The sequence below is a fragment of the Carassius carassius genome, chromosome 36, assembly GCF_963082965.1.
Source record: "Carassius carassius chromosome 36, fCarCar2.1, whole genome shotgun sequence".
NCBI classification, from domain to species: domain Eukaryota; kingdom Metazoa; phylum Chordata; class Actinopteri; order Cypriniformes; family Cyprinidae; genus Carassius; species Carassius carassius.
Genome location: NC_081790.1, coordinates 6,567,712 through 6,585,566, shown reverse-complemented (window position 1 = coordinate 6,585,566; position 17,855 = coordinate 6,567,712). Strand labels below are relative to the sequence as shown.

Below are 17,855 nucleotides of genomic sequence, written 5' to 3'. Positions count from 1 at the left end.
AAAGTATACAAAATGTGTTCTCATAGATAATTCAATACACATAAATCAGTTTTTAATATATTACACATCTTTAAACACACATTCTGTGTGTATAGATTTATACATTTTGTATATATATATATATATATATATATATATATATATATATATATAAATATATATGTATGCACAACAAATGAGCATACAAAAAGCCAGAGTGAAGGAAAAAGAAAAGTACGATGTCAAACGCTTCTATACGTACAACATACAAACAAATAATTCCTTGCAAACCAACATCCATCCACTAGGGGGCACTACCTTGCTCTTACTTCTCAGCTGCACTCAGCCGTTTGGACTTAATGAAGGCCATTCCGTGTGTCCGCATGTGTGTGTTTAAGGCTCCCTCCGTTTCAAATGTTTTTGAACATACTTTACATTGAGTGTCCGGGATACCGTCGTTGGCGTCTGGGTTGGGCGTGTTTTCTTGTTGCTCGTTGTGCCGCTCGAGCCCTTGGGGCTCCTTCAGCTTGTGCACGATGAACAGGTGTCGGGCGAGGGAGTTGTGCGAAGTGTAGCACAGGCCACATTCACGGCACTGGTAGGACGAGACGTTGGTCTTGTGCTGGGGAATGTGCTCGTGGAAATGCACGATGTCTTCGGTGGTGAAGCTACACACTGCGCATTTATGTGTCTTGAAGACGTTGATCTTTAGCTTCTTTAAAGGCTGTGAGGATGAGCTCTTGGACCGCTGAGTAGAAGTCACCTCTCCTCCGGCCTCCTCCACTTCCTCTTCCCTCTCAGCGTCCTCATCTTCAGAGTAGAGCTTTCGTTTAGGACTGGGGACCTGAAGATACAAAATGACAATGTTTTATGTTATGCCAAAATGCAAAAAAAAAAAGCTGAAAATAAATTCTATGTTATGGCAGATAACTGATAATGGCTGATATTATATAACGTTATAATTTAATCTAAAATAAATCATATTTAATATAATGTATTATGTTAGCCAGTCATTTTAAAAATATATTTTTTTGACAGTACATTGCAGATTACAGTTACCATTATTGTTTTTGAATATAAACTTTGAGTGAGCATTAGATGAAGGTAAATGTAATTAGTATTCAATTAAATATACAATTTTGTCTTGAAAAATAAACAAATAATAAACAATATGTATTTATGTTCTCCCCCCCAACGTGCTCCATGACCCAGTTTCCCCTCATGTTTGATTACTGATTCCAGGTGTTCCCTCATTAGTTTCCTTGATTAGTCCCATGATTTAAGCTCTGTGTGTTTCCATGTCTAGCATGTTGTCTTGTATGTCGAAAAAAAAAAATCGAATTAATTTTATTTTATTTTTTACCTTTTGTTTATCAAAGAATCCTAAAAAAATCTGCATATTAGTAAGATTTCTGCTGGAAATCATGTGACACTAGTAATGATGCTGAAAATTCAGCTTTGACATCACAAAAATAAATGTTATTTTGAACTATATTAAATTAGAAAACAATTATTTTTAAATTATAATAATATCCCACTATATCACAGTTTTTTTCTGTATTTTTCACCATATAAATGAAACCTTGAGGAGCATAAGATCTCAAAAAAAAAAATTCTTATTTAAATCTTACCGACCCCAAAGTTTTCAGTAGTTGTGTACTTCTGTCTAATTCGCTTGCAACAGTACCAGAAAATACAGACCCAAACGTGCCAGTCCATCTGCTGGTTACCTGCTCTTTGTCTGGGGTGGCTTCTGCACTACTGGAATCTGCCGGAAGCTTGGTTTCTGTGTCTTTGATGCTATGCATCAATTGAATGTGTTTCTCTAGCAGCAGTCTTTTGGTGAAAGTGCGATTGGGTTCTGGGCAGTGTCTGAGGAAACCCAAGAGAAATCTGTTTGACACTCATAACTGTTTCTGATTAGCTTTAGTGTAAAATTAAGTCTCTTAAAGTGGTCATGAACTGCCTTAGTTTTATTGTTTTGTACAGTTCTTTTTGGTTCCCTTATAATGTTATGAAGATTTTTACTACAAAAGTTTAATTTAAAAACAATAGGCTATTTTCAGTTCCGTTTTTAATGTTTGATTTCTGCGTAGACCCGTGTTGCCTCTTGTTATTTGCGTGGAGGTGGTGTTAGCTACACTATTACATCATAAAGTGGCATATTCCACAACCTGTGGTTTTGCAGATCGGCTTCAATGTAAGCTGTTTTTAGACTAACAAGAAAGTTTTGAGTCCTGAAACAAACAGGATGTTTTACCTCTTACATGTCAAAAGAATTTTGATTTCACAGTTCATGGCCCTTTTAAGCTTGAAAATGCAGACGTGAGAAACTTGGCATTGAATTCACAAGCACAGATGAAGCAAATGAAACACATGATACTCACGGACATGAGTAGACTTTCCGTAGGCCCTTGTGTTTGATTCGGTTGTGTCTACATAAACTGTGAGAGGAACTGAAGGACTTTTCACACTGTCGACATGGATGCTTTTTCAGTTGCTGGAGTAGCAGAAAGAAAAGGATTCATTATAGTCATGCCCATCCATCTGCAATAATGTACATTAATTCAGTGTGGTTCATAATGTGTTCTACAGCCTTGGGTCTCACTCATGACACTCTAGAACCTATTAGAATTAAAACAGCTATATGTTACCTTCCCATGCTCTCTTTTCATGTGAGCGATGTAGACTTCTCTCTGTGTAAACAAGCGGTCGCATTCCCTGCAGGTCCAGCCAGGGCAGGAGATGGACAACGGGGCTTTTTTGGGAAGGTCTGTCCCATTACTATTTTTTGTTGGGGATGTTGGATTCCTCTCTCCTTTCTCGAGGCTGCTGATAGAGACGCCCTCTTTGTTGTTGTTATTCGGGCTTATGGAATTAGTAGGTTTGGAGCTGAGAGGGAGATTGATGCCCAGGTTTGGCGGGCCCTCGATCGTCTTTAAGATGCCGTGCATGGACTTGTAAAAAATAATAATTTGAATAAATATTGATTTCTTAAATATATATATATGCACAGTATGTAGGCCCTATGTGTATTCATATATATATATTCAAATAAAATAAAAACACACACGTATATTATGTAACCACGAACTTATATTAATCACGATAAATGAATTTGACAGCCCTAATATTTATTATTATTTACACATTATTACACATATTTAAAAATAATTTAGTTAATTTAAATAAGTGGTGATATGTGATGGCCAGTGACAAAAAGTGATTTTTTCCTTTACTTTAATATGATCCAGCATGAGCTGCTTTTGGGCGTAGTGCATCGAACAGTCCGGACACTTGAAGACAGACACTTTCTGACTGGATATGTGCTGGTCAAAGTGCGTGTACAGCAAAGTCTGCTGGGTAAAAACGGTGTCACACATGGAACACTTGTAGATCAGCCTGCAAAACAACACATGCCAGTGAAGAGAGTATTTTCTAAAATGCTTTGTTGCTTGTTTTTGCTTATGTAGGCATTCATTTCAACTTCCCATTGCAAGGTTCAATAGCTCCGGCTATTTTTTCCCCCTCTTGAGTGAATCTACTGTTGTGTTGAAGGAATTATGATGGCTGAAATTGCCACTTGTCGGATCATTTGTGTGTCAAACATCTCAATCAAACGCTCACATTGTCAATAAGCCAGCTGATCATATTTCCAACATAGTTACAGGTAACACAGGAAGTGCAAACAAACCATCTGGCCTTTTCATTAACAAGTGCTGATGAACAAGACAGGCTTTCTGGGAGGTGGTCGGGTTCAAAGAGAGGACACAGTAATTAAAGCCCCCGTGCATAATTTCTTTCTGCACCTGAAAAGGTCAATGGCATATGAGTTCCAAAGGAACAGATTTGACACACCTATTGAGTTTCCCCCCATTCTACTACTAAGAATTACTGCAAGGTTGTTTTGTCATGAAGATGGCAGTGTTTAGAACAAAGCATGCATTTGCACTGTAAGAAAATAACTGGACAGTGTTTTATTTTAGTGAAAAAACAATCCACAGGGCAAAAATACCCATCAGTAACATCTGCAATAAACATTATTAAACAGCTCTATGAAATACTATGAAATAATTGGTCAGTCATTGAAATATGAGGTCAAATATTCTTGTATAATGACTGCTCTACTGTATAACTAACCGTTTTTCCAGAAAAACATAGCTGTGCGAACTACATGTCACAGTCTTTTGTCTCACATAATACAATTACTTTAACTCAAATCAATGTTTCACGTCTGTCTATTTACTCATTTGGTAAGTAATAAACAGAATATAGGATCTGATGACCCAGATGGGTTTATTTTGGTATAATGAATGGCTATTTATGCATTATCACTTACTCAACCATATGGTTTCTCAAAAAAAAAAAGAAAAGAAATTGTTTCCACCATCAAGAACAATACAAACTGGACATCTATATTTATAATAAAAAAGACTCACTTAGGCTCTCCAATTTTAACTCCTGGATGCTGGGTGTAGGCATGGGAATGTGTACTGGGGGCTGATTTAAAAGCCATGGGGCAGATGGGGCATTTGTAGAAGATTTCACAGTGGGATCCCTGAATGTGTGACTTGAGAGCAGCAACATCAGTGAAGATGACACTACAGTGAACACAGCTAAAAGAAGAAAAAAGAAAGTGTTACTGTTGAATATAACCTAAACCTCTTTTTTATTTCCATAATCGATGCCAGTCACCTTTATTGTGGCATCAATCAGGGGTGAATGGCAGAATAATAACAGTGAATATCTCCATGATTGCCATTTCGAAAGCATGACAAGCCCTTATCTCATGTTCCACTCAAAACCAATTAAACACTTGCATTTGTATTTCAATGCACATTTTATGCATAAATAGAAGCTTTTATGTCTACTCGGAAATAAGAACAGGGACTGAGGTCAGTAGAAGTGGATACACCCATTACAGAATATCTTGACTCGATACTCTAACAATATTCAGTTCTTGTAAAAGAATAGGGTATTCTTAAGGCATTATAATGAAGGCATAATGTATTATAAAAAACCTTATAATATGTTGTATCATCTAATGAATATTCATAAGAACAGTTTTAATATATTATAATATTTACTTATTTGTGGTTATAGCTTTTAAGAGTATAATGATTTATTACACAATAAACATGTTGCATCAACTTTTACAATGGATTATACTTCTCATAGTTATAAGGTATTATAAATCTCATTTCTTGCCATTTTTCGGATGCTACTTTACTTAAAGCGGTCAAATACCACTTATAAGTAATAATAATTTTATTAATAATAACATGTTTTTCTCTCAAACAGCCATAAGATCATATATCAGATCAGATGAATGTGTAATATGACACATTTGCTTTGAACTATTTTATTGTAATATAATTATTTTGATGGTACCCTTTAGACAGCTGTTGATAAGTACTTCTGTAACTACATATCAACTAGGGGTCATTCGAGTATTAGTATTTGTGCTACTGTAAATATATGCTAATGCTTTATTTTGATGGTCAACCAACAGATAACCTGACTATAAGTGTCTTTGCAAGTACGTAAACTCATTCTATTATACTAGAGTCTATCATTCTTGAGCATACTAATACTCTAATGAGAGTTAGTTGGCATGTAGTTGCAAAGTTTTCATTTGGAGTATTAAGCTCACATCAATTAATTAAAGGGACAATAAGTAACTTTTTAGGTATTTTATTATCTAAAATCAATATTTTTATTCATAAATATGCCCTCAATGGTGTACAAATACCTATGCCAATGTTTAAACTAATCCTCGTAAATGAAGAATTTATTATCTTTATATACATGGGACGGGTAGGTCGACGGAGGCTTCCATGTAGTTCCGCCATCTTGCAAAACTATAATAGCAGAGAGGGACAAAAAGTACTAAGCCAACGCGTTTCCACAACGCGTTTTCGGTCAGAGCCAGAAACACAGGTGTAGAGCAGTGAGAGGTGCTTGAAACTGCACCGGCAAGTTTAAAAGGCTGGATTGCATTCTTATTATGGACCATACATATGCCGCGCCACAGGAGAAGAAAACATTGTCGCCAAAACGAAGTGCTATTAGAAGACATCTAATATTATACGTTTTTTTTATAATGCATTATGCATTAATTATAATGCATTAAGAATACCATTATAATATATTATAAATACAGGCTTCATTGACAGTGTTACTGAAATTTCTTGAAAGCATGGAGCTTCTTTCTGGCCTTGACAGTTATAGAGAGCAATGCAGTACTAACCGGTAGCCCACTCGACGTGTGTAGTGCAGGCAATTCTTGGTCACATGAGACTGAAAATGGACAGATCGACAGATAGCTCCACATTCAGGGCAGATATATGGAGACTTGTGCTGATGGATCCGCTGATGGGAAGCAAAGCTACACTGGTTTGGCAGTAGCATTTGGCAAATGGTGCAGGTTTTCTGTTTCAGTTGAAGGAAAAGCAAAAGCAGATTGTTTAAAATATCTTTATTAAAACTAAATATTTAGGTATATGAAAGAGAAAGCCAGTGTTGTACTTGAGACTGGGCTCTGATATGACCCTCTTCTGGTCTTGGTCTTTACTTGAATTCAACTTGCTCAAGTCTGCATCACAATTAATTCATGCACCCACCTGTCCTACTGGTTCGGGAGCCTGCTGGTAGTGCATTGCAAGAGATGACTCCTCATGAAATGTCTCATTACATTCCAAGCACTTCAGATTTGATCTGCAGACCTTGGAGACATCCTTATCTAGAGGCATGGCAGCTACAACAGGAGCTGAAGAGGGTGCAGAGATAACTGTGGTTGGGTTTCCTTTCCCTGGATTCCCCACTACGGAGGATCCAATGTTTGCTGAAGAGGTGGGAGCGCTGGAGGTTACTGACGGCACAAGGATCATCTGGTCAGCGGGAATTGGCTTTAAAATGAGATGAGAACACTGCATGACAACCCCTTTGTCTTTGTGGCCCCTAGCATGTGATAGAAGGCTGCACTTGTTGTAGAAGACTAGGTTTTTGGCACAGTGATTGCAAGTGACCTCAATGCGGACACTTCTACGGTCATAATGATGAGTGAGGCTTTTTTCCAGGGCAAAGGAATCACCACATTCCAAGCATTTGTACCCACGTGATGGCAAAGATATACAGGCGGAAACTGGAGGGCTTAGATTGGGTACATAAACTGGCACAGGGTTAATGCTACTCAAAACTTTATTGAAGGCTTCTACCACTGTGCTCTGAGAGTTGGTTAGGACCTGGACCCGAGACACTTTCTTCTGTTGTTGTTGGGCGAACATAGCTTGCTTGATGGATTGTTGGGGCTTGGTCAGGACCTGGTGGAGCTCGGCCGCTGATGCATTCTGAGGCAAGAGATTTAAGTTGGTTAGGTGGACAGTCTTTGGCACAAGTTTGGTATTTGTTAGACTGGAAGCAGGCACCATTACTGTTTGTTGCTGAATGGCATTAGCAGCTTTAAGGATGGCACTGCTGGCACTCTGAACAGATGCCGCTGGTATGACAGTGGCCTTTACAGTTGTATTGTTGGCAAGTTTCAGGTTAATCACTTGGGAGCCTGCCGTCTTAACAGCTGAGACAGGTAAGAAGGCAGTAGCCACAGGCTTTATGGTCATTTGTTTAGTTATCTCAATGGCAGAGCCTCCAGAAGTTGCTACTACTGTGGTCGGCAAAGTTCTCGTGTGAGATGAGAAAACAGAAGGCGAGGTTGAAGAGGACTGCAAAGAAGAGACAACACTGGGTGATAAATCGATACATTTCTTCAAGACTTCAGGATCAAATTCAGGCAGGACTCTGGTAACTGTCCTCTTGATCTGCCCTGAAGATGTCTTGATCGTCTTGATGCAGACTTTTGGAATGACTGGTATAGATCCTGCTGGAGATGCAGGAGACTCTTTGCTGCTGCTTTCACTGGTAACACTGCAAGGACTCTCAGGTTGTTTTGAGATTCTATTTTTGCCAAGCTCCAGAGCTGACTCTCGCTCTGGTAATTTATCCGCAATCTTTGGGATCTCTTTAGCCTCTCTGGGTGAATCTCGATGTGTGGCTAGGGATTCTGGAGACATGGCTTCTGTGCTAGCTTTCTTTGCACTAAGTGCTGCAATTGCAGCAATGCAGGATGAGAGCTTTGCGGCTGATTTGGACTTGGTTTGGGAGAGGTTAGTCACATTCAACTCAACGACTGGCTCACCAAGCTCTTTTGCTTCTTGGCATCTTTCTTTGGAGTGTTCCAAAGTTTTTCTTGGTTTTTGAGAGTCATATAGGTTTGACTGTCCCACTGTGCCATTTGTGCTACTATTCTCAACTTTCAAATGATTGTAATTGCCATTTGTTCTTGGCCTAGTTGCACCATCTGCTTTCACGTGTTGAGAACGAGGCTCTTCCGTCTTTGCACTCAGACCGGTTAGAGGGTTAGGTTTAAACTGTAAATTACCTTGTTTGTCAGTAAGGTCATCTACTTCAATTTTGTCATCATCATCAAATTCTTCAGCACTAGAGATGGGACTGAACTGGTTAAATGTAGAGATATTTCCTGCCATCCCATGGACTTCCCCTTTTTGAAGCTTGTAATTTTCTTTGCTGTATCTGTTGTTGGGTGATATGGGCAAGAAACCATTGTGCAGGCCATTTCTGACAGTGGGATGAACATCTTTCTCTGAAAGATGTTCAGTGGCATCAAAATTCTGGACGTTCTTAACAATAACACTAACTCCAACATCTGGACCAGAGGAGACATGGGAGTCCTCTTCACTGTGGGCATCGTGTTTGAGTTGTCCCTCATGATCATCATGGCCGGACTCAATGGCAGCCTTGGGATCAACCATATCAGGAATGTCAAAGGCTGCAAGCAGATCATCAAAGTCTGGGGTTTTCATGTCGCCCATGGTCTTATAAGAATGATCTTAACACCTTAGAGAAACAAGGAAAAGACATTATATTACAATTAAAGAAGAGAAAAACTGCCTGATAAACCTCTAGTGAAAGGACAGCAGCAAGAAGCGCTTAAAGGAACACTCCACTATTTTTTTTAAATAGGCTCAAGGAACTTATCTGCCATACCAGGGGTGCAGCAGACACAATGATATTATGCCGTGCCAAAAGTTCCTTGATTATTACGCCGGCATGAGAGTATAGTTCCTATATGTCTTTATACACAATGTAACTACAGAAGAGTCGAGTTTTAAATAGGAAAAATATCTAAACTCTTTGGTCATATTTGAGCGAGATGCGGATGGTCTAATTAGAGTCAATGATCTATGCTAAGCTATAGCTAAAGTGCTACCGCCAGACCCGGAGATTGGCTTAATAGATTTGAAAACGGTAACACTCAACTGTTTAACTCTAGGGGAGTTGGAAAATTAGCCTATTTTCAAAAATAGAGGAGTATTCCTTTAAAGCCTCTAAAAATGATTTGATTCAAGACAAGAAAGATAATATGTGACCCTTGCCCACAAAACCAGTTATAAAGGTTGATTTTTTTTAAATCACCATCTGAAAGCTGTTAAGTTTTAATACATTTACAGTAAGAAATTTACAAAATATCTTAATGGAACATGGTCTTTATTTAATATCCTAATGATTTTTGGCATAAAAGAAAAATCTATAATTTTGACCCATAAAATGTATTTTTGGCCATTGCTACAAATATACCCCAGCGACTTAAGGTTGGTTTTGTGGTCCAAAGTCACATATGAACAATTTAAATAAACTACACAATATATAAAATATGTAAAACCAGTGCTTAGTCTTTAAGAGAGTGGTTCCTAACCACATTCCTGGAGGCCCCCCAACACTGCACATGTTGCATCTCTCCTTTGTCTGATACACCCATTTCAAGTCTTGGTGTTTCTACTAATGAGCTGATGAACCAAATCAGGTGTGTTTGATTAAGGGAACATGGAAAACATTTAGTATTGGGGAGCCTCCAGGAACGTGGTTGGGAACCACTGTTTTAAGGCATTACTACTTTTCAAAACCTATGCACCAAAATGCATAAACTGCAACTTTTTTACTATCATTAAAAAAAAAAAAAATTCTGTCAGACAGGCAGCATTTTTAATGAAGGTGCAGATCATTTAAAATGCACCTGGTATAATCTGAATATTCTCCTTTTCATCCTCACTGATCTCCAACAAGCCTCTGTGCTTTTATCTTCTCATTAAATAAGATCTTTATTCACTTCGCATAACATCCAAAAAATGAGAAATGTAGAAACCTCTTTATGTGAATGACTAATGAGTGCTATATTTAAACCATAGGTACCATAAAATTACCTCTCACTGGAGACACAAATTTAGTCAGTTAAATGCATGTGAATTGTTTGGACATGGCATACTGTAAACAGTCTATCAGTAAATAATTCTTTAAATAAAAGGCACTGAAAATGGTAGGAATGGCCCGAATACAACATGTAGAACACAATATAAACATTAAAAAGGAGAGAAACAGAAAACTGTATCTTTGCAACTAAATATGATGCACAGTACTATAGAAACATCTTTTTTATTTTATTTTTTATTTTTTCAAAGAAAGTCAAAATGCTGAATTGATTAATCTTGGGTACATTTTTTATTTTCACAGATTTGGTAATCAGAGTTGATCCTAAAATATTAATACTAACTAAAAACACAATCACATATAAATATATTTAAAGTGCTAAAAAAAAAAAATCACAAAGAAAATAAAGCTGTGTTGTGCTATTAAGGTTAATCCCCCCTCCCCCCATTACTCCTGCTACTGCTGCTTTTATTGAAATGGAATACAGCACTGCAGCCCTGCCTCCATTACAGCTAATAACATCTGCACGCACAGGGTGCGCAGGGCCAAGACGGCCTTCCCAGCACACAATGGAGCCAATGTGGTAAAGCATGTAAGCAGAGAAGGAGCAGCAAACAGAGACAAGAGGATTTTAATGAAAGACATTAAGCTGTTGAAGCCATTATGGGGCCTGAAAATATTTACAGCCAAACAGCCTGATTTCTAATGAGTGTGTCGCTCACAGGAAAACAACTGTGATTCTTGGGTTTCTATCTGGGGCCGTTAAAATCAGGCCGGTGTACGACGCAGTAGCCCAACTATCAGAACAATACAAAATATCACACATAATAAAAGAGAACACACACATGCAAACATATAGAAGTGGAAACATGCAAATGAGCCACTCCTCACCCTCTGTGTTCCGAGAACTAGAGCAAACAATCTTGCTTTCCTTCCCTTCTTCCTTCCTCTCACCACCTCCACAACAAAACACCACCACCATCACCCTCCTTCTCCTTTCTCCCTGACAGCAGAGGAAAAAAAATCCACTTTTTTCACTAAGCAAGGCCCTTCAAGAAATGATCCACCAGGAGGAAAGGCACGCCAGACCATTCTGGATGGTGACCACCATGAATTACAACACACAGTGACCCACGGTCACCATATCTGTTCAGTTCTCATGGCTGCCTCCCGGCCCTGATGTGCATAACCATCTGGAGGTGCACAAAGACAGTCTTTCTAACATCTCTGCTCTGAGCTGCATCACTACTGAAGACCCTTTGCCATTTTGGCTGCCATGAAGCAGTCGGCTATCTGCCTGTAGCACAGTGACTGTATTGCTTCCGAGCCTCCTCGTCTGCCTCAAACCGGTTTCAGCCGGTTCCGGTCACCCTGCATAATGTGTGTGCTGAAGTGCAGCCACACTGGAGACACAGAAGCTGGGCGTTTCTTCATCAAATCTTCAATTTTCCTGCAAAATATTTTGTTTTGCGCGTGTGTTAATATTATCGAAGAAGTTTGTGTTCCGAATGCGTGTTCAGTTGACGTTGCGGAGCCGAATCAAACACTAGGCCTGAAAAACACAGACTGTGCAGGATGTTTATGAAAAATACATGCACACCAGAGGCTGGTTTATATGGATGGATGTATGGATGAATGAAAGAAGGAAAAATGAAAAGCCAAAAAGCAGATGCACATTCCAGAGGAAAACCACAAGCACTGTGTAAACCAAAACCACAAGATGAGCACCGTTTCCTGACAGAACAAAACAAGACAGAGATAGTTAAGTAGAATTTAAACAGGCTCGGTACCTGACCTCTTTTTGATTGTGCCTCTCGGTTTTACCCCATTCTGCAGCACTGGACTGCTTCTACTTCCTTCCCTGCCTCCCCTCTCCCTCTCTCTCTCTCTCCCTCTCTCTCACAATCTCCATGGTCCCTGTTCCTCTCTTCTAACCAGTGTCCCTGCTTCCTCCTCTCACCTTTCCCCTGAAAACCGGTGACAAACACGGCTCTTGCTCATTTAAAATGAGCTGCTTGTCCCATAATCCTCCAGCCATGGGCAACAGTGTCCAGTCTCTGCCAAACGATAGAGAAAATGAAGGCCGTAGTGTGACACGTAGAATAGCACACACGCAGAGACACACAAACAGGGAAAAAGCAGGCTCTCGCCCTACCCCGCTTTGCCTTGGCCCTACTACCGGGAATCTTCGTGGAAAGGCTTATGCAAGACTTCAGTCCAACCAGGGCCCATTCTGTATGAGCGTGATCCCCCCCCCCACTTCACTATGAGCCTGCTGGTTACCGTTCTATAGGTAACTCTCTCCTCTGCAGATGCACACGGCAGCGCAGGGAGGAAGGGGGCAGTGTTCCGACAAGCAGCCCTGGCCCTGGGTGAGGGGGATGCAGGGATGAGACTCTGGCTCAAGACTGAAACCAGCTGCTCCAGCCAAAGAAGACAAACAGATTTGAAAAGAGAGAGTGAGGAACATGCAGAAAGGAGAGGTGGAGAAAAAATAAGGGAATATGAGACAGGACAGGAAGGAGGGGTGTAAGGGGTGAACGCAATGTTCTGGAATGACGTTTGCAGAGAGACTGCGAGCAGGAAGAACAAAGGCCTCTGATGGCGTTGGCTAGCTTGCAATCAAATCATGTATGCGTGTTATTTTTTTCATGCAGGTGCATAGAGAAACATTCAATCCAATAGGGTCAGTCAAATTTGTGGCATTTTTACAGTAAGAATCTTACAGAAGCTTTAGTGACATGATTTACAATGCAGTGATGGTGTTGTTCTCTTAAATGATGGCAAGATTTGCTATGCTGCTAATATAAAAATAAACACTAGCTGTTTCTGTCATTTGGTCTTTGCTAAGCAAACAAAAATGTCAAGTCCAAAGTCAGGACCAATCAAATACTATTTCCAACACTAGCCAAACTAGTCCATGTGAATATAGTCCAATTGAATATTCAGTGAGATTTTATACATTGGGAACTGAGCGGACAGTGAAAAGTGAATGCCAATTTACAAAACAGTGCCTAAATAGCTGTTTGGCTGTTGGTTAGCATTAGCCAATAGCATGGCACAGTCTCCGTGATGACATCAGCAGTGAACTTATTTCACAGAATGAGCCAGTTAAATAATTTTTTATTTTACAAAGCCATTTTATTGTGGGGAACAAAAGCATTCATGATATAAGCAAGACATGCAATTAGGGTCAATTTTGATTCCCTGCTGTCTTAAAATAAAAATGGAGAAAGATGCAATTCAACGATAATCAGTTATTAAAAATTACGCTCAAAGAAAATTATGACTTAATATTCAATATTTATTATTCAATGAGAAAAGAAATGTACATCTGAACTTTTTTATCCATTGGGAGTTGACTGGATTGTGAAAAGTGAGCGCTATGTATGCAGCATAATATGTAGTACAGTATGCAGCATAATATGTAGTACAGTATGCAGCATAAACTGAATGCCACTTTACAAAAACAAAATGCCTAAATAGTTTTTTGGCTATTTGTTAACATCATCCAATAGCATTGTACGGCCTAAATGATGTCATCAGATGTAAAGTTTGAAGATGGGCTAAGTTAAGTTAAACTTCATGTGGATTAAAAAAAGAGATTGTTATATTCCTACTATAATGCATTATATAAAGTAAAGGAGGTTGTTCAATGTGGTCTACATGAGGCTTCCTTAGCACTGGACTCTGAATCATTTGCACCTTGCGGTTCACTTCTGATGACTTCTGCAATGAGAAGAACATGAATGCATGTATCTATTGCACAACAAACCAACAGACTCAAAGTACAGTGGACTAAATCCCCCATTCAAACCAGAAAATCATGAGGCAGCGATGCTTCGGCCAACAAATGCATGTACACTCTCCACTAAACCCCATAATCAGCAACACTCCTGGCCTACCACAATGACAGCTATCGGAAGGACCCATTGAAAGAGCAAAGAACAGATGCTGACCTACCTGTGGGTTATTGTAAGAAAGGGCTGTGTCTCAATTAAAAGCTTGCATGTGAGGGCTCTTCTTCTCAGCAGGGCAGCAAAGGCAAATATCAAAGGCAAGAAGGCCAGCCTTGATTCTTGCTGCTGCACCACCAAATTCAGCTATGCACAGCACAACCTAGAATGACGCTGGAATGACAGACATCATCAGTATGCATGAAAGAGGAACTCAGAAATACATTGCAGTGCTGTCAAAAAGCATTGCAAAATGTTGCTCATGGGTGCAAACAGCCCTCATGACAGCACAGCTCTAAAATGATCGAGAATGCATGGCTTTCCCCTGCCGAATACAGCAGTAAGACATGGAGAGACTGCTGCCCACCCCCCGAGATGTAAGCGCAGTCACATGACTGCCTGTGTCATATTGATTCCTCATATCGTGTCATTATGCTGCCAGGCTGCAACATTATTGCTACGTTCGAGTTTCAAAACGTTCCGTGACGCCACCACGGAGTCGCTCTTGTCAACGGATTAATGAGGGGTTTTAAAATTGCTTTTCTTCCCATTTTGGATATGTTCTTTCAAAGGTTACCTATACATTTCTAAAATGTTTCGGTATGAAACAAACATTTGCGTTGTATAATCAATATTTCGTACTTTGCTGCTTTAATATCGCGCGCTGAGATTTTTTTTGTGTGTGACTGACAATGCCACAAACCATTGCGATTATCACGACGGCACGATTCGGTTCTTTTGAACAGTTCATTTCCAAAAATGATTCAGTGAATCGTTTACATCATTATGACGGATATGCATCATGCTTCCGGCTTGGCATACTTGACTCACTTTTATGTTAAAATTATTTTAAATAATAAGAAAGAAATTAAGACTGTCTCAATTTGTAAGTCCTTTAATAGATTTACATAATGTTTAGGCCACCTACTGGCTGTATGTGTATTTTATATATATATATGTGTGTGTGTGTATATTCAAGTGCTGGCCATATAATTAGAATATCATCAAAAAGTAGATTTATTTCACTAATTCCATTCAAAAAGTGAAACTTGTATATTATATTCATTCATTACACACAGACTGATATATTTCAAATGTTTATTTCTTTTAATTTTGATGATTATAACTGACAAATAAGGAAATCCCAAATTCAGTATCTCAGAAAATTTGAATATTGTCAAAAGGTTCAATATTGAAGACACCTGGTGCCACACTCTAATCAGCTAATGAGCTTAAAACACCTGCTGCAGGCCTTTAAATGGTCTCTTAGTCTAGTTCTGTAGGCTACACCATCATTGGGAAGACTGCTGACTTGACAGTTGTCCAAAAGACGACCATTGACACCTTGCACAAGGAGGGCAAGACACAAAAGGTCATTGCAAAAGAAGCTGGCTGTTCATAGAGCTCTGTGTCCAAGCACATTAACAGAGAGGCGAAGGGAAGGAAAAGATGTGGTAGAAAAAAAGTGTACAAGCAATAGGGATAACTGCACCCTGGAGAGTATTGTGAAACAAAACCCATTCAAAAATGTAGGGGAGATTCACAAAGAGTGGACTGCAGCTGGAGTCAGTGCTTCAAGAACCACTACGCACAGACGTATGCAAGACATGGGTTTCAGCTGTCGCATTCCTTGTGTCAAGCCACTCTTGAACAACAGACAGCGTCAGAAGCGTCTCGCTTCAAAAAGGACTACTGCTGCTGAGTGGTCTAAAGTTATGTTCTCTGATGAAAGTAAATTTTGCATTTCCTTTGGAAATCAGGGTCCCAGAGTCTGGAAGAATAGAGGTGAGTCACACAGTCTATGTTGCTTGAGGTCCAGTGAAAAGTTTCCACAGTCAGTGATGGTTTGGGGTGCCATGTCATCTGCTGGTGTTGGTCCACTGTGTTTTCTGAGGTCCAAGGTCAACACAGCCGTATACCAGGAAGTTTTAGAGCACTTCATGCTTCCTGCTGCTGACCAACTTTATGGAGATGCAGATTTCATTTTCTAACAGGAAGTGGCACCTGCACACAGTGCCAAAGCTACCAGTACCTGGTTTAAGGACCATGGTATCCCTGTTCTAAATTGGCCAGCAAACTCGCCTAACCTTAAAAATCTATGAAAATCTATGGGGTATTGTGAAGAGGAAGATGCGATATGCCAGACTCAATGCAGAAGAGCTGAAGGCCACTATCAAAGCAACCTGGGCTCTCATAACACCTGAGCAGTGCCACAGACTGATTGACTCCATGCCACGGCGCATTGCAAACACTTAAATTCTACTCTTGTCTGGGTAATTTTAATAGAATGTTAAAACCAACTCTGTTTTGTATGCTGTGATACAAATAGTTGTTTTTATTTTTAGCATTAAATAAATATACAGTCGTGGCCAAAAGTTTTGAGAATTACATAAATATTAGTTTTCAAAAAGTTTGCTGCTAAACTGCTTTTAGATCTTTGTTTCAGTTGTTCCTGTGATGTACTGAAATATAATTACAAGCACTTCATACGTTTCAAAGGCTTTTATTGACAATTACATGACATTTATGCAAAGAGTCAGTATTTGCAGTGTTTGCCCTTCTTTTTCAGGACCTCTGCAATTCGACTGGGCATGCTCTCAATCAACTTCTGGGCCAAATCCTGACTGATAGCAACCCATTCTTTCATAATCACTTCTTGGAGTTTGTCAGAATTAGTGGGTTTTTGTTTGTCCACCCGCCTCTTGAGGATTCACCAAAAGTTCTCAATGGGATTAAGATCTGGGGAGTTTCCAGGCCATGGACCCAAAATTTCAACATTCTGGTCCCCGTGCCACTTAGTTATCACTTTTGCCTTATGGCACGGTGCTCCATCGTGCTGGAAAATGCATTGTTCTTCACCAAACTATTGTTGGAAGAAGTTGCTGTTGGAGGGTGTTTTGGTACCATTCTTTATTCATGGCTGTGTTTTTTGGGCAGAATTGTGAGTGAGCCCACTCCCTTGGATGAGAAGCAACCCCACACATGAATGGTGTCAGGATGCTTTACTGTTGGCATGACACAGGACTGATGGTAGCGCTCACCTTTTCTTCTACGGACAAGCCTTTTTCCAGATGCCCCAAACAATCGGAAAGGGGCTTCATCGGAGAATATGACTTTGCCCCAGTCCTCAGCAGTCCATTCACTATACTTTCTGCAGAAGATCAATCTGTCCCTGATGTTTTTTTTGGAGAGAAGTGGCTTCTTTGCTGCCCTTCTTGACACCAGGCCATCTTCCAAAAGTCTTCGGCTCACTGTGCGTGCAGATGCGCTCACACCTGCCTGCTGCCATTCCTGAGCAAGCTCTGCACTGGTGGCACTCCGATCCCGCAGCTGAATCCTCTTTAGGAGATGATCCTGGCGCTTGCTGGACTTTCTTGGACGCCCTGAAGCCTTCTTTACAAGAATTGAACCTCTTTCCTTGAAGTTCTTGATTATCCTATAAATTGTTGATTTAGGTGCAATCTTAGTAGCCACAATATCCTTGCCTGTGAAGCCATTTTTATGCAATGCAATGATGGCTGCACGCGTTTCTTTGCAGGTCACCATGTTTAACAATGGAAGAACAATGATTTCAAGCATCATCCTCCTTTTAACATGTCAAGTCTGCCATTCTAACCCAATCAGCCTGACATAATGATC

The 17,855-nt window shown here is 39.8% G+C and overlaps 1 protein-coding gene across 4 annotated transcripts; it reads right to left on the bottom strand.

Moving 5' to 3' along the window:
- Nucleotides 1-254: 254 nt before the first annotated feature.
- Nucleotides 255-14,606, bottom strand: LOC132117005 (zinc finger protein 532-like). Of its 4 annotated transcripts, none has more exons than XM_059525986.1 (9): nucleotides 14,224-14,602; nucleotides 6,603-8,892; nucleotides 6,230-6,411; nucleotides 4,419-4,595; nucleotides 3,219-3,381; nucleotides 2,634-2,936; nucleotides 2,367-2,479; nucleotides 1,710-1,851; nucleotides 255-823 (listed from the first exon to the last, which is right to left on the bottom strand). In XM_059525986.1, the coding sequence occupies exons 2-9, from the start codon at nucleotides 8,865-8,867 to the stop codon at nucleotides 305-307; spliced, it is 3,864 nt and encodes a 1,287-aa protein (XP_059381969.1). In that variant the 5' UTR covers nucleotides 8,868-8,892; nucleotides 14,224-14,602; the 3' UTR covers nucleotides 255-304. The 4 variants fall into 4 exon arrangements, with proteins under 4 accessions (XP_059381969.1, XP_059381970.1, XP_059381971.1 ...); XM_059525987.1 differs by lacking the exon at nucleotides 14,224-14,602 and adding an exon at nucleotides 12,056-12,144; XM_059525988.1 differs by lacking the exon at nucleotides 14,224-14,602 and adding an exon at nucleotides 11,152-12,012.
- Nucleotides 14,607-17,855: the final 3,249 nt, after the last annotated feature.

Coding starts and splice junctions, on each gene's coding strand:
- LOC132117005 (XM_059525986.1), bottom strand. CDS start 8,867: ATGGGCGACATGAAAACCCCAGACTTTGATGATCTGCTTGCAGCCTTT. Junction 6,412..6,602: donor CTCCCGAACCAGTAGGACAG/GTGGGTGCATGA, acceptor CAACTGAAACAG/AAAACCTGCACCATTTGCCA. Junction 824..1,709: donor CCACCCCAGACAAAGAGCAG/GTAACCAGCAGA, acceptor TTGTATCTTCAG/GTCCCCAGTCCTAAACGAAA.